Source organism: Phycodurus eques, chromosome 13 (assembly GCF_024500275.1).
Source record: "Phycodurus eques isolate BA_2022a chromosome 13, UOR_Pequ_1.1, whole genome shotgun sequence".
NCBI lineage: Eukaryota > Metazoa > Chordata > Actinopteri > Syngnathiformes > Syngnathidae > Phycodurus > Phycodurus eques.
Window position 1 is genome coordinate 22,684,615 of NC_084537.1, and position 20,004 is coordinate 22,704,618.

The 20,004-nt window shown below is 40.9% G+C and overlaps 1 protein-coding gene across 2 annotated transcripts; it reads right to left on the reverse strand.

The window, feature by feature from the left end:
• Nucleotides 1–1,588: 1,588 nt before the first annotated feature.
• On the reverse strand, nt 1,589–9,055 carry wrnip1 (WRN helicase interacting protein 1). Of its 2 annotated transcripts, XM_061693191.1 has the most exons (8): nt 8,440–9,055; nt 6,837–7,031; nt 5,867–6,108; nt 5,039–5,140; nt 3,983–4,206; nt 2,998–3,153; nt 2,830–2,909; nt 1,589–2,672 (listed from the first exon to the last, which is right to left on the reverse strand). In XM_061693191.1, the coding sequence occupies exons 1-8, from the start codon at nt 9,052–9,054 to the stop codon at nt 2,391–2,393; spliced, it is 1,896 nt and encodes a 631-aa protein (XP_061549175.1). In that variant the 5' UTR covers nt 9,055; the 3' UTR covers nt 1,589–2,390. The 2 variants fall into 2 exon arrangements, with proteins under 2 accessions (XP_061549175.1, XP_061549176.1); XM_061693192.1 differs by lacking the exon at nt 5,039–5,140.
• Nucleotides 9,056–20,004: the final 10,949 nt, after the last annotated feature.

A 20,004-nucleotide genomic window follows, 5' to 3' on the forward strand; every position in this document is an offset into this window, starting at 1 on the left:
GAACACCATGCATGGCAAAACCATTAAAACTCAACGGGCAAGAGTACAACAAGTAAACTAATTGAACTAAGTCAATCGTGTAATAATAATAAATAAAAAAAATGAAATTCAACATTTTTACAGCATGGAATTTTTATTTTGTACTTTTGCACGATTACGCCAGCAGAGGTCACCAAATCGAAGTGGTCAGGTCTGCCGCAAATATCTACTCATATTTAATCACTCCTCTAATTAGTGGTTATGATTTGAATACACGAGCAAAACTGAAACGCATCCCAAATAACTTCTGTGACATTGCAATGTTTGGAACATCATTTGACTTTGTTATATTAATCATTTCATTGATTCTTCAAATATTAGCATTTATTACTATTGATCAGTTTGCTTCCAGTTTCCCCATGCAGGACTTAAGCCCTCGGAGGCAGGCAGAAAAAGATGTCAGCGCCACCTGGCGGATTTTATTAGGTGGCGTGCACGTTTGTCTGTCTGCTTGACAGTTCTGAGGTTCTGAGTTCGAATCTGGGCCGCTTCCAATTCTCTGTCCGCTCTCCGGCTTGCGCCCACATTCCAGACGGTCAGTGGCTGTTAAACCTTTTTATACCAAGTACCCCTTCAAAAATAAAATGAAATCAAATAAATAAAATACGTGAACTCTCCAGGTACCACCATCATGACCAACATTAAAATACAGTAGTGCAGTAAGACCAAGTATCCATCAAAAACGAGGTTTTATTATTAAAAAGTCATGTAAATAAAAATGTAAAAGTAATGAAATATAAATTGTAAGCCACTGTTAAAATTATGCACTTTGAACATTAACACTGCACATTAAATATAGGGAAATAAAACAATTTAAACAATGATTCAATTAAAATGCATTTCACATGAAGTTAAATACAAATACAAGTTTAAAAACAAATAGTTCTTAAAGATTAAATGCAAAAGTGAACTAAAAAGTTAAACACAACTGAAATGTACTTGGGCAGTGATTCTTTCATGTACCACTAGAGGGAGCCCGGATATCACTAGTGGTGCTAATACCACACTTTGAGAATCTCTTGTCTAAATTGCCCATAGGTGTGAATGTGAACGGTTGTTTCTCTTCATAAGTGCCCTGTGATTGGCTGGCGAGCACTGGGGTGACCTCCCAGGGTGTATTGGTGGTGTGATGATGACCCGCCCATGTTCCGTGGGCGCTGGGGCAGTGGGGTCGACTCTACTGTGAGCTTCTAATGTTTCAACACGCTTTAAAATTCTGCTCCTAATTTATCTGCACTTTTTTTTTTTTCCCCCCCAAAGTTAAGTTTTAGTGAGGTGTTAATTCAAAAAGAAGGCAGGGCTGTGATTGATATCAGCTGTCGTGTTGCAGGGCGATTCCGGGGGCCCCCTGAACTGTCAAGGCAGAGACGGCAAATGGTCCGTCCAAGGAGTGACCAGCTTCGTGGATGGACGAGGCTGTGACACTCCTCGGAGACCAACCGTCCTCACCCGTGTGGCCTCCTTCATCTGCTGGATTGCGTAAGTCAGAACCCTCAATCATTTTATGGTAAAAAAAAAACAAAAAAAAAAAAAAAAAAAAAAAAGCTCACAATTTATCTGTAAATGTTTCTTGACACCTCCTTTTTTTTGTCTTTGCAGACGATGGCCCAAAATTGAATTCTTCTGGGTTGATAAAAGACATTTTAGCGCATAATTGTTCGGGTTTTATAATTTATCTATTATATACTAGACACAACAATGGCTAATTTTGCCATCCAGCACCTTGTAAGAGAGCAGACAATTCTGCTTGTAGTACTGTTGACAAGTGCATACAAAAGTTTAGAGAAAGGTTAATAACTTCACCTGCTGCAAAGGTTATAGTGCATTTTAGGTTGATCCAGAAATGTCAACCGAGAGCCCGATATCCCTAACTGCTTGCATCTCTCGTGTATGCTGTATATGAATAACTAAATGAGAGGATTGAAATGAGGCTTTACTATGAATGCCTAAAATTGTTAATCATCAATAACCATTTGAAAATAGCACATTAAACATGGCTGTTTCAACATGGGAGACAGTTACCCATAGAGAACGAAGGCGGCATAAAATAATATGACCCATATGTTTAAATAATCTGGAAAATAATCGGTCAATTTTTAATTTGGGAAAAACTTTACTCTTGAAAGATAATGCAAAAGCAACATAACTTGTCTGTACATAAGATCGGAACTGTGTGATTGTTAATAGCATAACATTAAATGTGTTGTGAAGAAATTTCAGTCGTACAGGTATTTAGCTCTAAGAGCAACAGGCTAAAGATCAGTAGCTAAGCAGAACATAAATGGATGCAACGCTGAAGTCTTTTTTTATCTTGACATGAGCAAACATAAGCCGAAGAGTAACTTGGTGTATCACCATTCCGATGGCGTCCAGGTGAAGAAGTCAATGCCCCGCAGCTCCTCAGGCAGGTACTGCTGCTCCACGGGCGCGCTGAAGGCCGGATTGTACTTGTAACCCTCGGCGTAGCCCAGCTGCTTCGTGAGGCGCGTGGGTGCGTTGCGCAGGTGGAGCGGAACGGGTGGCAGGGGGCCTTTGTGGTTCCTCAGACAGGCCTTCACGTTTTTGTAGGCCACGTACACGTCCGTGGACTTAGCCGCCCGGGAGAGATAGACCACACACTGAGCCAAGATCACCTGTAGAGGAGGAGTGAATAATGAAGCATAGCAATATACAGGTGCAGCGCGGTAAATGAGAATATCGTTGAAAAACAAAATTCATTCTGAAATTGTTTTCCACGGGATTCTAATTTATTGAGCTGCACCCCGTATATATTTTTTGACCGCCACATACCTCACATTCGGGCATCCCGATGAAGTGACAGGCCTGGAAAGCGGACACGGCTTGAGGAAGAGCGAAGGGATCTGCCAGACCTGAGCGTGAAAGCAAAGTCCAGAGAGGAGTTAGAAAAGAAGTCATTCATTTAAACTGTCAGTATCGTACAATGTCCGTGTCCCGTACCCACGTCCTCGCTGGCGAAGCAGACCAGCCTACGAGCCACAAAGAGCGGATCCTCGCCGCCTTCCAGCATGCGGCCCAGCCAGTAGAGGGCGGCGTTCTCGTGGGAGCCTCTCATGGACTTGTGCAACGCTGAGATGCAGTTGAAATGCTCTTCGCCTTTGAGTCACACAAACACAATGTTACATTTTAACTCATATTTTAAGTAATTTGGGTATTTCCACACCAAACTCATCAAGGAGAGAAAAAAAAAAAAAAAAAAAGCCTTCTTCCCCAAGCCGTTCGGACCATATCTCCAATTTTGATTTAGCCAACAACCATACTAGGTTTTGTTCAACACACTAAGGTTGATGCAATGACGCCAGGAGAAGCATAGGACACCGTTTTAAATTTGATCTGGGCAATTTGTCAAGCAGGCAGAGTGCTTTTCATCACCCTATAAAACTGGGACCAGTAAATCTCGGTGTTTTGGGACAGCTGAATGTTATGTAAGCGGACAACTGGGGAGGCCAGAGGGACAAATGGTGAGCGGGCGTTCATCATGGATGGTCACAGCAAGGGCCTGGGAGGTGAGGTTTAGACTCTAAAACTTTAAAATTAAAATGGACTTTGTAACTGCTCGTATTGAAAGAGTTGTGACTCGAAATGCCTGCCCATCCATCTCGTGTGAAATTAAATGACCAAGTACCGTATTTTTACGAACATAAGGCGCACTTAAAAGTCTTACATTTTCTTCAAAGTTCTTCAACAATCATTTACACACATTTAACAGATTTCATAACAATCAAAAATGATTATGCCAATCCCTACCACAGCACTCATAAGAATGGATAACTGAAAAGTTGACTTCAAATAGTTAATTCAACCTCAATTTCAAGTGGAACAACATGCTATAAATATTAAAGGTTTGATCAAATTTGGCCTACGAGACACAAGTTGTTGCGTCGGGACGATTTGCTTCGGAAAGAGATCAGGACGAGCATCTTACCAGCTTTGTCATAGAGAATATGAGACCTCTGGAGACCCTCCTTGATGTGTTCTTCCTTCACAAGAATATCCCGGGTGAAACCATCTGGTCCCGTCAAGCTGGGTCGAGTCAAGCCGGCCTGAGCCTGAACGGCCAGCTGCAGACTGTTGAGCCCAGTCCGGGCGTCACCGTCACACAGGTAGGCGATTGTGTCCAGAGCTTTTTGTTCAATGTAAACTTTTGGCCTGAGAACAAATCAATACATCAAATTAAACAATGATTCTGTGTGCTTTCCTTTTACAAAGACACAGCAATGATTATGACTCATCGTGTGTGTTCCCTACAAAACTACAGCAAGCAAATAAGAACTCTGATGTCTGAGCCAAAGGCCTCTCATCCTCCTAATCTCAAAACAACCAACCCCTTGGAGGGTGCCACTGTTAAAAGTGTCTCAAACGTCGCTTGTTGACAATAATAATGTGACTCAGCAGAAAACAAGGCCTGCCTTCAATGTGTTTCTGAAATGTTCGGTTGGAACTCAAAATGAGCCCTTGCAATGGACAAAGTCCGTTTGTTCCAGAATTGGCCGCTGTTGTTAACTGGCGCAAAAGTCATAGACTGGTACGCATATTTTCTGGGCCAGTCGCTGTTGTTTACTCGGGCGCTCATCATGTAAACGTCTCGGGAAATAGACATCTGTCATTGTTTTGTTTTTTTGTTTGTCAAGCCGTTCGCTATGGCATCCAATCGTAACGGAGGTGATAAAAGGAAGTTCTCTCACCTCACGGCTCATAAAAGCGACCCCGTTTCGCTCCCGCGACAACTTTCTCCCACCAGCTGCACGCCATTATATGAACCCGCCCAAGCAACCAGCGATGACTGCAGAATTAGACCTACACAGCAATGTTTCAAGTTTAGGTCAACGCGAAAACATTTTACATTTATTTACAATCCTTTTGTACCGTACTGGGTGTTTTAATGCCATGAAAAAACGTGCTTCAAATTAAAGGACAAATGGCTTCAACGGATGACCCCTCCCCCCATTAGTCTGTTAAATCAATTTTTCACTGTACTTACAGGCATATATTCTTTAGCGTCAGCGGAAAACAAGTATTATTACTGCAGCTTAATGAATCAGTCGCAAAACTCTTCTTCGTCGTGTCTGTATTATACTGCCACCTGGTGGACCAGAAACACATACCAGAAGGAGCACAATGTCAATGGCACTGAAGCATGAAATCATGATGCACAAACTGTTTAATTCTATATATTTGATTCAATTATGTTATTACTGTATGTTTTTATAAACTTCAACAGTTGCTACTTTTCATTTTAAAGCATGAAAATGTGGGGTGTTTTTTTTCTTCCATGGGGCTGGAAGGGATTAACAAAGTAAAAATGTTTTTAGTTATGAGCATGGTCTCAGAACAAATTGTACTCTTAAGTCAAGGCCCCATTGCATCTTGGAGTATTTTATTCTGACAACCAGCGACCATTAAAAACTGGTCTGGTAGCCACTTTGGGAACGGCTGCTATATGGGACTCAGCTCGGCTAGACATTGATGCCCGGGACCATCTCAATCTGGTGCAAGTCCAACCTTTTAATGTGGAACATGTGTGATTTGCTGCGTTCTTTCCATGGCTGGCAAACAATACGGTCAACAAATCTGCCTGACGTGCAGCGTCGCATTCCGCGCGAAGCCAGTAGCCATTAAAGGCCTCGCGGGCTACAACTTGTGCACAAATCTAATCTGTCAACACACACATCATACGGGACCAGAGCCGAGGGGACTGCTACTCTCCTCCCATAAATGATCTAACCGTGCCCGCTGAGCCAGCAACAGAAGAACTTTGATTTGTTGTGCGTTGTCCAGTCAGGAGCGGCCTCCCGCGTGGGGCACTCACTGGTTTCCCTCCGCTTGGCGGTCCGGCCATTCGGGATCGGTTTGATCCCGTTCCAGCACGGCGATCCCGAGCGCCGCCACCGCCCGGTCCAGGATCGAGCCCATCGCCTCGACCGAGAGCTTCTCGAGGACGAGCACCCTACAGCGGCTCAGCAGAGCGGAGATCACCTGGAAGGACGGATTCTCAGTGGTGGCACCGATCAGAGTGACTGTCCCGCACTCGACGTGAGGAAGGAACGTGTCCTGAAATAGCAAAAAAGAAGACGGGACATCAAATCTGTGAGGACGTAACTGTGACCATCTCGGAGGTGACATCTTTTCGCTTAATTTAAATCATAAAAATGCATCAAAGCGAAGGTTTAAAGTAAAAAAAGTTATTTTCCACTAACTTGAATGTACACACACAAACTGACACTTTATGACGTTTTTATTAAAATTACTTTTATTGCCTTGTACATGCGCAAAGTGCTTCATAAAGTACTGAATATGTAAAAACTTCAAAATACAAATAAGGCCACAAAATTACATATTTCAATTCTATCTCTTCATTCAGCACAAAATAACAATGTAAACAGTTAGTATTTCTCAAATCGTTAATGTACAAAAAACGACCTTTTATAACCCGGGGCCACATTTACGCTTCGCCATTGCGTCCGCTAGGAAAGAGGCAAGACTGCTGCACGTCGTTTCGAAATATAAGGATTTTCAAAAGAAAAGGCCCACAACAGGTGCGTATACATTTTAAAACAGCATACGGTGGTCTCTGTTGACATGCCTCGTGTGACATTTGGAGCGCTTATATAATATAGCTCAATACCTGTGTACAATCTAATGAAGTAGGCCATCACAAAGTTCAGTTTGGATCGACACCGTCAGAGAGGAATTCTGTTGCCTTGTAGTCGTTAACTAAGACAACAAACACCAGAGGGAGCGGCGTGTATTTCTGGCCCACATACAGTACCGAACCCCACCTGTTGGGATTTGTTGAAGCGGTGGATTTCGTCGATGAAAAGGATGGTCCTGCGCTTGCACAGCCGCAGCTCGTTCTGCGCCTGCTTGATGACCTCTCGCACGTCGGCCGTGGACGCGCTGGTGGCGGAGAGCCTCACGAAACGAGCCGTGCCTTTCTTCTTGCTGTTGCTGCCGATGATGTGAGCCAGAGTGGTCTGACACGGAGAATGCAATGTTAAAAAAAAAAAAAACATGCACAGCATTGAGAACCAGCAGACAGAAAAAGCAAAAGCATCCCTCTTCATAAGAATTTAAGGTTACAATTGAACATTGGAGCTAAAATGGTCTTTTTGACTGGGACTGCATATAGAATTTAGAGCAAGGCCGCCTTGGATTTTAAAAGCTCCGACTGACATCGTGAAAACTTTTATTATCTGACCAATATCGCACAAGCTGGAACTTATTTTTGAATACAATTGCGGTACGGCGTTGGAATCTGGATCAACAACAGAAGTCGCTCCTAAAATTGTCAAAGAAGATTCCTTTCCTTTCCAACCATTGCATGGATTTTCAAACAAATAACATTTCTTTTCTCCCAAAAAAAGTACAATAAACAAGCATTACACCCTTTGTTTTTGGCTTTTCAGAGATGTCTCGTAAAAAAAATTTAGTTTTCAAGGCAGCGTTATTCAGCTGAGGAATAAAAGCCACTGCCTCAATCTGAGCCAGAAAAAAAATGCAACACTCCCCCCCCCCCCCCCCCTAACCTTTACTGTATAAACAAATAGCATAATGTTATGCAGTGGTGGGAAGTAAAGTAAAAATTGTTTGTTTCTGTAGTTGAGTGTTTATTTTGCTGACTTTGGACTTTTAATTCTATATATTTGAAAATAGATATCTGTACTTTCTATTCCTTAACTTTGTCAAAACAGGCTTGTTGCTTTTTGGTTTTTCAGCCGCCGCGGATGACGGCACTCGGTTGAGATCTTGACTGAATCGTTGAGATCTTGGGGAATTATCAGGTGGGAAAAACGGGGACAGCAGCGACACGGAGGAACGTGAAGGAGGGCGCATTCATGACAACATTCAGAGAAACAAGATATTCCCCATCCGTGGCTTTATGAAAAAGAATTGCCTGACGTTATCGGTTCCGAGAATAATTCCTGGCGAATGCTTGTCTTGTGCCACCCTGAAAACCACCAACTTCCAGCGTTCATAAATTCTCCAGCTAATGTTAAGAAAAAGAAAAAAAAAAACACATAAATTGTATGTTTCTAGTTGGAACATTTTGTTTTGATATCATGTCTAGTGCTCTTGTTTTTTCTTCTCAGTACAAGCATTATACAAGTTCATAATGGGAAACTAAAGTATTTTGTGTGTAGGTTTTTTTAATTGTACTAAATTAGTTGTACATTATACAATACTGTATGGTATTGTATTTTATTGACAAAAAAATATTTTTTTTACCCGTGTACATTTCAGAGGCTGGACTTGAACTTTCACTCCAGTGATAAAGTTCTATCGGTACGTCTACTAACATCAGTCTTTTGCCTACATAAGTATCTTTGACTTTTGTACTTCTGATATTGATGATTCCTAATGGCGATAAGGTCACCGTAGCACCTTTCCACATCCTGGTGGTCCCCAGAGGATGAGCGAGGGTATTTCCTGGCAGTCCAGCAGGGACCGCAGAAGGGTTTGTTCGCCGACAACTTTATTCTGACCAAAGTATTCCACCAGCGTGTTCGGCCTCAGCATCTCCGCCAGCGGTCTGTTTGACGTTAGCAGTGTCCGTAGGCACAAAGCACGTGTTGCGTTCAAGTCCTGCGTCGCGTTCAAGGTCTGTCCGCCATTCTTCTGCCGCGTCCCGGAGCATCCGGGTTCAAATTCGGTCTCGGCCACAAAACTACGCTTAACTGCCTTGTTGACCGCGCCGCCACCAAGTCGTTTGTTGGGGAATGACGTATTCGTGTCGCGAAACATGGAGAATGCTCCATGCGAGGCAGAGGGCGCCGCCGTGCGGTGCTCTCCACCGGTAAGCTTCTTGGGCGCTGCTTCGTAACAAAACTTCTTCAGCGGAGCTCCAGCGTCGGAGTCCGTCGACAAACGACCGTCGTGGGCGTCGCTCTTTGTCAGACAAACGTCGAGGTGACCATTAATAGCGTCGCAGTTGAAGTCTTGAAAACAAATTGGACACTGCACCGTGTCCGACGCGGTGCCTGTCATGTCGCTCGCCATCTTGCCTCCCGCTAAACCTTGGCCACTGGTCACGTGACCAAGACACTCTTTCATTTTATTTATTTATTTTTATGTATTCACGTTTTGCCGTGTTCGTTTCAACCTTCGTGTTTAACACTTCCTGTTTTAAGTTCAGGGGCAATGGGACGTTCAATATTCTGGTACCAGGTGGTGCGACCACTTTACACCACCGCAGTATTTAATTTCGAAAATATTCCACACGTTTTATCGACTTTACGATTCTAAATCTGGCATGCATTGTCAGTGTAGTGTCTGTCCCTAAAGAGAAATTAAAGCTCATGTGAAGTCATGGGAGTTTATATTTTCCTTTTGTTGAAACGCATCAAATGTTGTCCATTGTACCGTAGTTGCTTGCAGGAAATGCGAACACAAGGTAGAAAATGCACACCTAAATTGTTATGCGAACAATATTCCACAATGTCAAAAAAGTCCACAAATCACATTCCCCCCCCCGCCCCCCAAACATTTGAGACTATGCACTTTCAATAAAGAAGCTTTCATTATAATGCAATTACCATTATGTTACATTACTGTTCATTATGCTAATTTGCAAAGTGTATTTTAGGTATAACCTTTAACATTTACCATCAAAAAGGGCCACCAAATTATATTCCCTCCTATCCCTGCATTTAGCACACACTCATGACTATTGCATGTAAAAAAAAAAGTACAAAGGTTTCCCTTATATCATTATTATTATTAATTCATGTCGCTTCTGCTTGTAAAGACAAAAGACTGCTGTTGGTTTCCGGTGTATGCTTTTCAAAATAAAAGGCCACCCTCGGGTGTGCATCCATCGCAAACATTATTTGATACAAAATCGTCACCGTTGGCATCCCTCGTGTGGTATTTACAACAGTACTATAATACGACATAGTTCAGGCTATTTATTTTACACCAGTTCCAGTTGTGCGACCACATCTTTGTTGTGCGTAAAGAGACTTGTTGCCCAAGCGTGACTTCCTCTTTTCTCAATGTCAGTGCTTTGTTAAAGATTTATTTGAGCAGCTTTAAAAGAGGGCTGTTTTTAATAAAGGGCCACTTTTTTTGTGTGTGCGTGTGTGTGTGTCGTGCAGATGAGGAGCGATTACGCAGGATTACGCACGCGCGTCATAGCTGTCACACGCTTCTTGATGGCACCTGTCACTCTTTTGTCACAGGGACAAACCAACCGTCACTGGGGCTCTGCGTGCTGATATGAGCCGAGGGGGCATGACTGAATTAACAGAGGCTCTATAGACGACTATTCACTCGGGTGTCCCTTGCACGACACCTTGCTGTCATCCCTTCAAACCCGTCACTTGAAATTGTCCTTCAACCCCCAGCACCCAATAGCAGTTTGCAGATTGCAGCAAAAGGGTTATAGAGGAGGAAAGAACATGTGGGATCTAGTTAAAGCAGTGAGGGACTTTGCCAGCACTTGGGATGTTTGGTTGATCAGCAGCATGTGTGTGCTTGCAGCCTACATCTGGTACAGGCTTTGGGATTTACTCTGCTTCAGGAGAAGTCAAAGAGCATCCCCGCACGACACACAGGTAGTAAACACATGCATCTTACAAAGATTTATGTGTAGTGATGTTACAGAGGCACTTGGCAGTATAAACGGAAAAAGCTGTTGTTGTTTTTACACCCAGAACAAGCTTGGTTTTCACCTATAGTATTCAATTATTGTTAACCGTCCAGTTATGTTTGTTAATGAGTCAGTCTGACCGGCATGGAAAGTCATAAAATGAATTAACCAAAAATGCTAATTAAAAAGTTATGAAATTTATATTACAATAATGTGGCCAGTATAATATATATATATATATATATATATATATATATAATTATTTTTATTTTGTTTCTTTCCAATTTTATTTAATTTTTTTCAAATTTACCTAATACTTTAAAATCTAATTTGACCAAGAACTTAAAATGAGGGTTAACCTTCTGGCAAATGGTACAATGTTTTATGCAAACGCCTCTTGCCTTCTGTCATAATTGTTTTTCTTCAACAATGCTACAATGTCAGCATCTTGCGAAATATCGAACACTTCATGACGAGTCTTGCAATTTGATCGGGAATTGTCATCAATATAGGGGAAGTTGTTTTTCCCTGAAAGTTTTTTTTTCTGACACATTTACACTTTTTTCTTTTTACGCTCATAAACGAAACCCTTCCCCCCCAAAACCAGTTCTTATTGCATTTTCTGAGAGGAATTCATAGTACTTTTGCACGTACGCAAATACTGTATTGTATGACATGGTAAATTCGTTTGATTGCTTCTTATCATAAAATATTTATTACACTTTCAACTGAATATACTCAATGTGGGCATCGCCGTGTGCCATATGTTTCGCATATCTGCCTCACGTTTCCACTGCGCTATAAGTACAGCGTGTGTATGAGATTTGAATCCGTGACATCTCGCGTCATAAGCGAGCCCTTGAGCAAGGCGCCAAACAGCCTCAATTGTGCCATCACTGAATAGTGTTTGAATACCGTGATGCCTTAAATACAGAAGTCCATTTTTGTGCAATACATGTTAAAATGTGTTTGGGTCAACAAAACAGAGGTAAAAGAAAAGTATCAGTGTCACAAAAGGTAAAAAAACAAAAACAGTAAACTCAAACTTGGATTTAAAAAAAAAAAAAGTTTTGTTTTCTTAAAGTTTATATTGCTTAGGTCAAAAGAACACTGATGTTGTGGTCAACAATGTGGACAGGGCAGACTGAAAAATATATCAATATGTTAGTTTATTTGACTTAGTTGTCCGAAATAAATTAGGCAAAGTTATTTGTTATTTAAAAAAAAAAAAACTTAAGTAAGGTTATTATTTTTTTTTTTTAAAAAGGAAGCAACATGATATTGAAATTTGAAGGTAACAGAAAGTTTGCTATGAAATGGTGGGCGCTCATTCCAGCCTTCATCAGTGTGAACGCTTGTGTGCAAGTGTTTAACCTGCCTGGTCATTCTGTGCACAGCAGCTGGAGGAGTTAAACGTGAGCAAACTAGGCCACTGGCGTTTACGAGCGAGTGCGGCGTGTCAGGCATTGTACGGTACAGAGTTTGAGTTTACGACATGCGTTTACCGCCATCTAGTGATTCACACTGCTGGTGCTTGGCAGCGTCCAACGCGCTGCGATTGAAGACACTCTTTTACACAGATTACTAGAAACAGGTTCTTTGCCTCTAAAATCGTTGAAATAGATTTTAATCAGCGCATTAAACGCGCTCATTCAGCAGTTCTCGGTAAAGCCTTAGTTAGGAGTGTGCCACCTCAGAGACAAGCCGCCGTTCTCTTGTTTCCATTGCTCCTTTGACATTTAGGAGCTCTACAATGACATTTAGCACAGCAGATCCATCACTATGTGACAAAGCTCTTCCCATGCGACCTCCCGCATTCTGTCATTGACCCGAAATGTCTCGTGTAGCATCCTCGAGCGTATCGATACCGTAATGATGGAATGATAAGCGCGGCACGGCCTCGTCCTCCGCAAGAGCGCTTGACTTCAAAAGCAAGTGTAAGACGAACATCAATGTTTATCATATTTAAAAGAGAGAAACATTTGTTGCACATGCTGGATAATAGTTATCATTCAAAAGCTAAAAGCAGTAAGCCGAGACCAACATTGCAAGCAAGAGCTAGCCTCCTTAGGTTAGCTGGCTAATCTTGGTAGCGCCACAGATGGCAGGCACAAGTGATCATCCAAAACACTTTATCATTAGTAACTCATCATAAAACATTACCCTTCAAAATAAATGGCTTACAGATGATTTGAGTTCCCCCCAAAAATGTGCATAGGCGTATGTTGCTTTCGCGGCTGGTAAAAATTCCTATTGTCAAGCAATAACGACACGTTCTTTGCAAAGAATTAAGAATATATGCCTGTGCATATTCTTATTTGGTCCGTCTACATGTGTTTCAGCAACATTTGTGTTCAGATAGCTGTTAAAAGGATACCAACACTGCCACATAGATGCTAATTATCTAGAGTTGTGTTTCCCATCATTATATGTTAGCATTCAGGAAACAGGCTATGTGGTTGCTTTAAATACACAACATGTAAGTCTTTGTTTTACCGTATGTTTAGTCTCACAGTAATTCTCAGCTGAGGGTAGCAATAAAGAGCTGTTTTGTTGAAGAATTATTAGTAATTATATTGGCGAAACCTCTGCCACTGGTGAAGCAAGTTGAGTCACTTTCCACCGTACAGCGCTTGTATCTTAAATTTAAGCTTGTAAATCAAAGCAACAAAGCTGGCGGCTGACGGCTGTATCTGTATGGATTGGCTCGTATCTCGGAAAACTCATAAGTCAGGTCATTCGTATCTCAAGGCGCCTGTGTACATCGCTCCAAAAGGCTTTGAAGCATGAATGGGAATAAATCCATCAAGTCAATGTAGCGGTTTTGAAATGTAAAAAATATGTTTGCATGCTGAGAAAACACACAGGGTGATAGCAAAAGAACAGTGGGGAGACATTAGCGTGGGGGAATTAAGGTTCATGGGTGCCACACACACATTTAAGTGCACGAGTTTCCGAGGTAAAGTAGAGCCAAGGCTGGCAGGCAGAGCGACCAGAGCGAGGCTAACTGGAGAGAAGCCACGCAGATCAGTGGCCCTTCGCCTCCCGGGACATTTTGTTCTTTGACCAGGAGGCCACGCTCCATTTTTAACTGATCACATAGACCCCTTGCCAAACAGCCTGATAGCAGGGGGTCAGGCATATCACCAAATACCGAAAAAGGAGATTTCCATGCGAGTTACAATAGCGCTGCAAATGCAATCAATTAGATAACTCGTTCAAATACTGTATAGGTAATGTAAATTGCAAAACACTTTGCACAGTAAATGCTGTCAAGAAACATAGAGACACAAGCATTTCCTGAAGTAAAAGGAAACAGCGTCATCGATGGCAAACTGACAGAGGCTTGCAATAAAGGAACAATAAGACCCAACACAAATCCAAAATAAAAGAGGCTAACAAAATAAAGCAGATGAAATTCTCTACTAGCAATATGAAAGTCTCAGTAAGATGAAGTAAATAAGCAAGGATATTAGAATAAAAGCATAAAATGCAGCTTGACACAGACACCATTTTAAAATATATGTAAAGAAAGAAACAAAAGAAAAAATGCTAATGTATATTTTTAAAATAATGAATAAAAAAATATTGTAATGATTAGCCGGATAGAAAGAAACAAAATATAAATATATATATATTTTTTAATATTTACAAAAAAATAAGTTGTTTACAACAAACGTTATGTACTACATCTCTTTGACAGTTTCCATTTTTCTGTGAGTGGGTGTTTTGCGCTCATGGCCAGCGCTTTTGTATCGCTTCCTATTAAATTCCCCTGAGATCACATGGAGACTTTAGATATCCTAGTTTATATTTTTGAGAATCAATCAAACCAGGAATAAAAAATTAGCACAGTGAGAAATAGCAAAAACGGCAAAATTTAAATATAAATATATATTTGCTAATATATATATTTTATATCCTTTTATTTATTTATTTATTTATTATTATTATTATTATTTCTTTTTACATTGACCAGAAAGTGAAAATGACTTTGCAGGAAAGACGTACTATTTACACATGATATGTCCAGTTGCACCTTGGCGGTCACATGCACAAAAGCGTTGTACAGGATAGCATTTATTCAATGGACAGTGTCTCCAAACAGAACGTAAGAAATGTTGCAGTCACAATAGCTAAAGATCATTTAATTGCACACCAGCTAATTGAACAGCTGCCACACTATGCGTTGAGGTTGTTTGGATGTGCGCTTGTGGGTGCACACAGACTCGGATGAGGGAATGCTTAAAAGACATTCATGATAACTTATTTTCTTTGGTACTGGTTTCGCTGTAATGAGTGAGTGACACATACTATATATTTGTCAAAAGTCTCAACACCGCACGGGTGTGTTTATATCCCCTGCTGGGGGCTAAAAGAAGTAACTAAAATATCAAAAGCAGCTCTTAGTGCAGTTTTTCACCACTGCAGACTGCTGTACAACCACAAAAATTTACTTTGTTCAATTAATACCTCTGCGACAATGTTAACTCAAAAACTAATGTTCTTAGCCCATCGCTACAAATAGTGACTGGGGTCATATTTAAACAACTGCTGAGGGGCATTTTGTGCAAACATTTGACACAATCAAAAAGTTATTAGTGGGTACATTACAATGCATGTCAAAGGGGAGTTTAAAATAAAAGCAAAAATATAATTACACATACAGTAAATCATGAAGAGTAGAATAGGCGACCATAAGTTTAAGAGAATATGTGGAATAGGCGACCATAAGTTTAAGAAACTTTCAAATAACACGCAGTAACACTCCATACACACAAAAAGACTGCTTATGTGATTCAGTGCTGATGTTTTGGTTAGCAACAGAGTTCAAATGCGCTCGGCATCCATTCATCCATTTAAACATTTTTTTTTTTTTTTTTTACAGCATTTGTTTTCATCAGGGTCACGCTAAACTGGAGCCTATCCCAGCTGACTTTGGTACAGCCTGAACTGGTCACCAGCCAATCGCAGGGCGCATAGAGACAACCATTTATATTCACATCCACACTTACGGACAATTTCAAGTCATGCATTGCTTTTGGAATATGGGGAAATCCGGAGTACCCGCAAAAACAAAAAACAAAAAAAACAAACAAAAAAACCCAGACACACAAGCACGGGGAGAACATGCAAGCTCCACAAAGGACGGCTTCAACCGAGATTCGAACCGCAATCCTAAAACTCTAAAGTTAGATTGGCTAATCCCTCGTCAACCGCTCAATATTTAACTGAACAATAAGAGTATGTGAACAGATAATTACAGTTACTACTCTTTCTTCCTGATGGGCAAAAGGGAGGTGTTTAATTGAGGGCGGCGTTTATATTAACTGGATAACGCACCTCGTGACTAAGTTAATTAGATTTTTTTATATAATTCCATTCTAGTAATATTTTAAAATCCAATACATATTGTTAACCCTGTCTCAGTTTACTTAAAAATGTACTCATTCAGTATGAAATATGGCCCAGTTTCGTTGATCACAAAGCTATTCTGTTGTATGAATGGCAAAAGGTGAATATATAGGTTAGTTTTACCATGTAGTGGAACAGCATTTAATTCTTATGCATGTCACTATATGTCACTGCCACAGATAGATGAACAAAGATGCATTGTTTGTAGTAGATAATATTTTGACCAATTAAGTGGAATTTGACAGTTTGTGGCTTCAACTACAACCCAATTCCAATGAAGTTGGGACGTTGTGTTAAACATAAATAAAAACAGAATACAATGATTTGCAAATCATGTTCGACCTATATTTTATAGAATACGCTACAAAGACAAGATCTTTAATGTTCAAAGTGATAAAATTGATTGTTTTTAGCAAATAATCATAAAGAATTAGAATTAGAATTTTATGTCTGCAACACGTTCCAAAAAAGCTGGGACAGGGTCATGTTTACCACTGTGCTACATCACCTTTTCTTTTAACAACATTCAATAAACGTTTGGGAACTGAGGACACTAATTGTTGAAGCTTTGTAGGTGGAATTCTTTCCCATTCTTGCTTGATGTAAAGCTTCAGCTGCTCAACAGGGCGGGGTCTCTGTTGTCGTATTATACGCTTCATACTGCACCACACATTTTCAATGGGAGACAGGTCTGGAGTGCAGGCAAGCCAGTCTAGTACCCGCACTCTTTTACTACAACGACATGCTGTTGTAACACGTGCGGAATGTGGTTTGGCATTGTCTTGCTGAAAAAAGCAGTGGCGTCCATGAAAAAGACTTTGCTTGGATGGCAGCACATGTTTCTCCAAAACCTGTATGTACCTTTCAGCATTAATGGTGCCTTCACAGATGTGTAAGTTACCCATGCCATTGGCACTAACACAGCCCCATACCATCACAGATGCTGGCTTTTGAACTTTGTTAATGATTATTTGCTAAAACAATACATTTTATCAGTTTGAACATTAAATATCTTGTCTTTGTAGTGTATTCAATTAAATATAGGTTCAACATGATTTGCAAATCATTGTATTCTGTTTTTATTTCTGTTTAACACAACATCCCAACTTCATTGGAATTGGGGTTGTACACTAATATTTCAGTTATTGGTTCAAGTTGATGACGTCATTCTGTAACCTGTTTGGTGTATATTACCAAGTAATGGGTACGGTTAAGCAAATGCTCTTTTTGTACTGTAGATAAGTAATATTCCTGGCACTTGGCAGCTCCTGAAAGTAATTGAAAAAATTACTTGTAATCTAGTTTAGTTATTTTCAAATCAAGTAATCAGTGAAGATACTAAGTTACTTTTTCAAGGTAACTGGCAACACTGGTACCACAGCACAACGGTTGGTAATACTAAACTTTATCAAGAAGGATAGCCTCTGAGTCGATATTGCAAAGGCAGATTTCTTTTCAATAGATACACTTGTACCGAATAAGTAGAGGTAAACACAGTTTTATCATCATTTCATACATGTAAGGGACTCCAGCTTGTCCCATGCACAACACAGGTTCCATGTCTCTTAAATTGACCCGACATGCAGCAAATGACCTCGCCGTCTGTCATCTATTGGCAACCCAGGGCAGGTGTGAGCGTCAACGCCGTCCCTGCCGGCGTGACGGATCTCAGCTCTGTTTCCGTCGCGTCAGAAGTGCGTGTTCTTTCCTGACGCTTTTTCAAATAAGCATAGGCTACCTTTGTCATTAATTTAATAAGAGTCAAGTGTCATACTGCTGGGTCTGCAAAGCCCCCGGTCATGGCTCGCTGCACCGTGAGCTCCGTTCTTGGCTTGGACGACAGCAGTGTGGCAAATTTGGCCGAGGTCACTCTGGCTCAGTTTGCAGTGCGCGCCTCCGACATTGTCAAGTGTCATCGCGGCGGCTCGAGCGAGCCACATTGCCGCTGTGCTCCACTGGGATTTAGAATGTCCGATTATTTGAGTCACCTCGACTATGGCGTCTGCAGAATGTCGGCGAGGTTTTTCTTCATGACTTTAATATCAGCTTCTACCTTGTGTGCTGAGTCTGTTTGGATACACCAGCATACATTGTGTTTGAGAGGGAATGTGGATTACATTCATATTGCGAGTGTACAGTTAAAATTAGCTCTTCCATGCTGGTTATCAGTGGATGTGTCTGTCAGTGAGCTGGCTGATGATTAATCATTCGTGTCAGCCATCTCTTTTTTCAGCAGCCAGGCCAATCATCTTAACTGTACTGTATGTCCCCTAAAGATGGATGGAATCAAGGGCCCCTTTAGACATTCCTCCCGATAGTGTTGGAATTGCAACATGGCTCTTCGTTTGGAACATAGAGTAATTATATACACTGTTTACTCAAGGTAACTTGAAGAAAGGATTAAATCTGACTACTTGCATCGTCCTTAGTTGTAAACATGTGTCTGAAGGAAACCGTACAGTAGGCCCATGTATGGATGCCTGCTGCTAGACTGTAGGTGGCGCTCAGCCCTCTTCAAGTTGATATATTTTTTTATTAATATCTGTTTTGATAACTGTTTTCCACTTAACATACTTGACTTCACAATATCGGTGTTAGCAAACAATTCCTGCTCGTGTTACTGTTTTAGTGGCATATGATGCAATTGTTAGACTCTTCCAGATAAATTCTGTTTCAAACAGGACAGACTGCCATTTTGATTCTGGAGTGGATTGTACCATTGAACTAACTAACTAGCTAAGATGCTAACTAATCTGCTAGCATAATAACTTAGACGCTAATTTCCATAACTAACTAGTACTTATACAATACTAACAAACTAACTTGCTAAGTAACGCCATTGCTAGTATGATCACTAGCAAACTTGTTACCCTACTAGCTAGTTAAATTGCTGTTACGATGCTATAACAAGCTAACTTGCTAACGTGCGAACTAATTTGCTAGACTAATTAACTAACTAATAAGTTCTTGACATGCTAACTAACTCATTTCCTAAAATGACAACTAACATATTAAAAAGCTAAAGGGCTAACTAATAAAGTTGCCAGTATAACTAATGAACAACCTTAGTAACATGCTAACTAGTGAGCTAAGTTTCTGGTATAACTAACAAGCTAACTAACATGCTAACTGGCGAGCTAAGTTTCTACTATAACTAAGAAGTTAATATCATGCTAGCTTTCTTGTTACGTTGATAGCATGACAACTAATTAAAAATCTTTGTCTGATATTTACATTTGTTTGATGATCTTCAACATATATATATTCTGTAAATAAAACTACCTTGTAACACTGAATACAATAGGTTCCTAGTGTGACAAAAGTGCTGCACAACTTGCATTTAATATGCTCTGGCGTTTGTATTCAGTGGTTAGAAACAGGGCTATCTAATCCTCACTTGTTGTCTCTGCCCTTTCATTAGCAAGCAAGCTTTATCATCCCCCTGTGCCACTCAAGTAGTGTGTGCAGTGACCATTTTGACACTGGGCCGGCGAGTGATACTGGTGGGCTTAGCACTTAAACGCTCTCAAATGTCTCATAGCCCGAGCAGTGCCAAGCCCCCTCCCCAAACACTTGACCCATGCTGACGCAATCTGACCATTTACATTTAGGTCCGCTGGCTCACTGCAATCCCAATAGTGTGGACAGGAGCAGGCACCAGGAATATTGCGCGAGAGACCTCTAGGTTTACTGGATGGTTTACTGCAAGTTATTTTTAGGTTCTTTACTGATCTTCCGCAGTCGTGATTACTTGTGACTGATCATTTTTCATCCTTAAACCTTTTTTACCGGAATATTAATTGACAACGCACACTTGACGGGAGCATTGAAGGGTAGAGCTGGCTCCGATTGTAACAAAAGTCTTTCCGTCTGTTTCACGGACGTTACCCTTCTCGCTATTGTCTAGAGTTGGTGTCTTGACGTGATTTTTCACTGGAAGAGCC

Excerpts from the sequence above, each read along its gene's own strand:
- wrnip1 (XM_061693191.1), bottom strand. The coding sequence starts at position 9,054 with ATGGCGAGCGACATGACAGGCACCGCGTCGGACACGGTGCAGTGTCCA. Across the intron at positions 4,207-5,038 it reads ACGCTAAAGAATATATGCCT|GCCAAAAGTTTACATTGAAC; the intron begins GTAAGTACAGTG and ends ATTTGTTCTCAG. Across the intron at positions 2,910-2,997 it reads CTTCGCCAGCGAGGACGTGG|GTCTGGCAGATCCCTTCGCT; the intron begins GTACGGGACACG and ends TTTCACGCTCAG.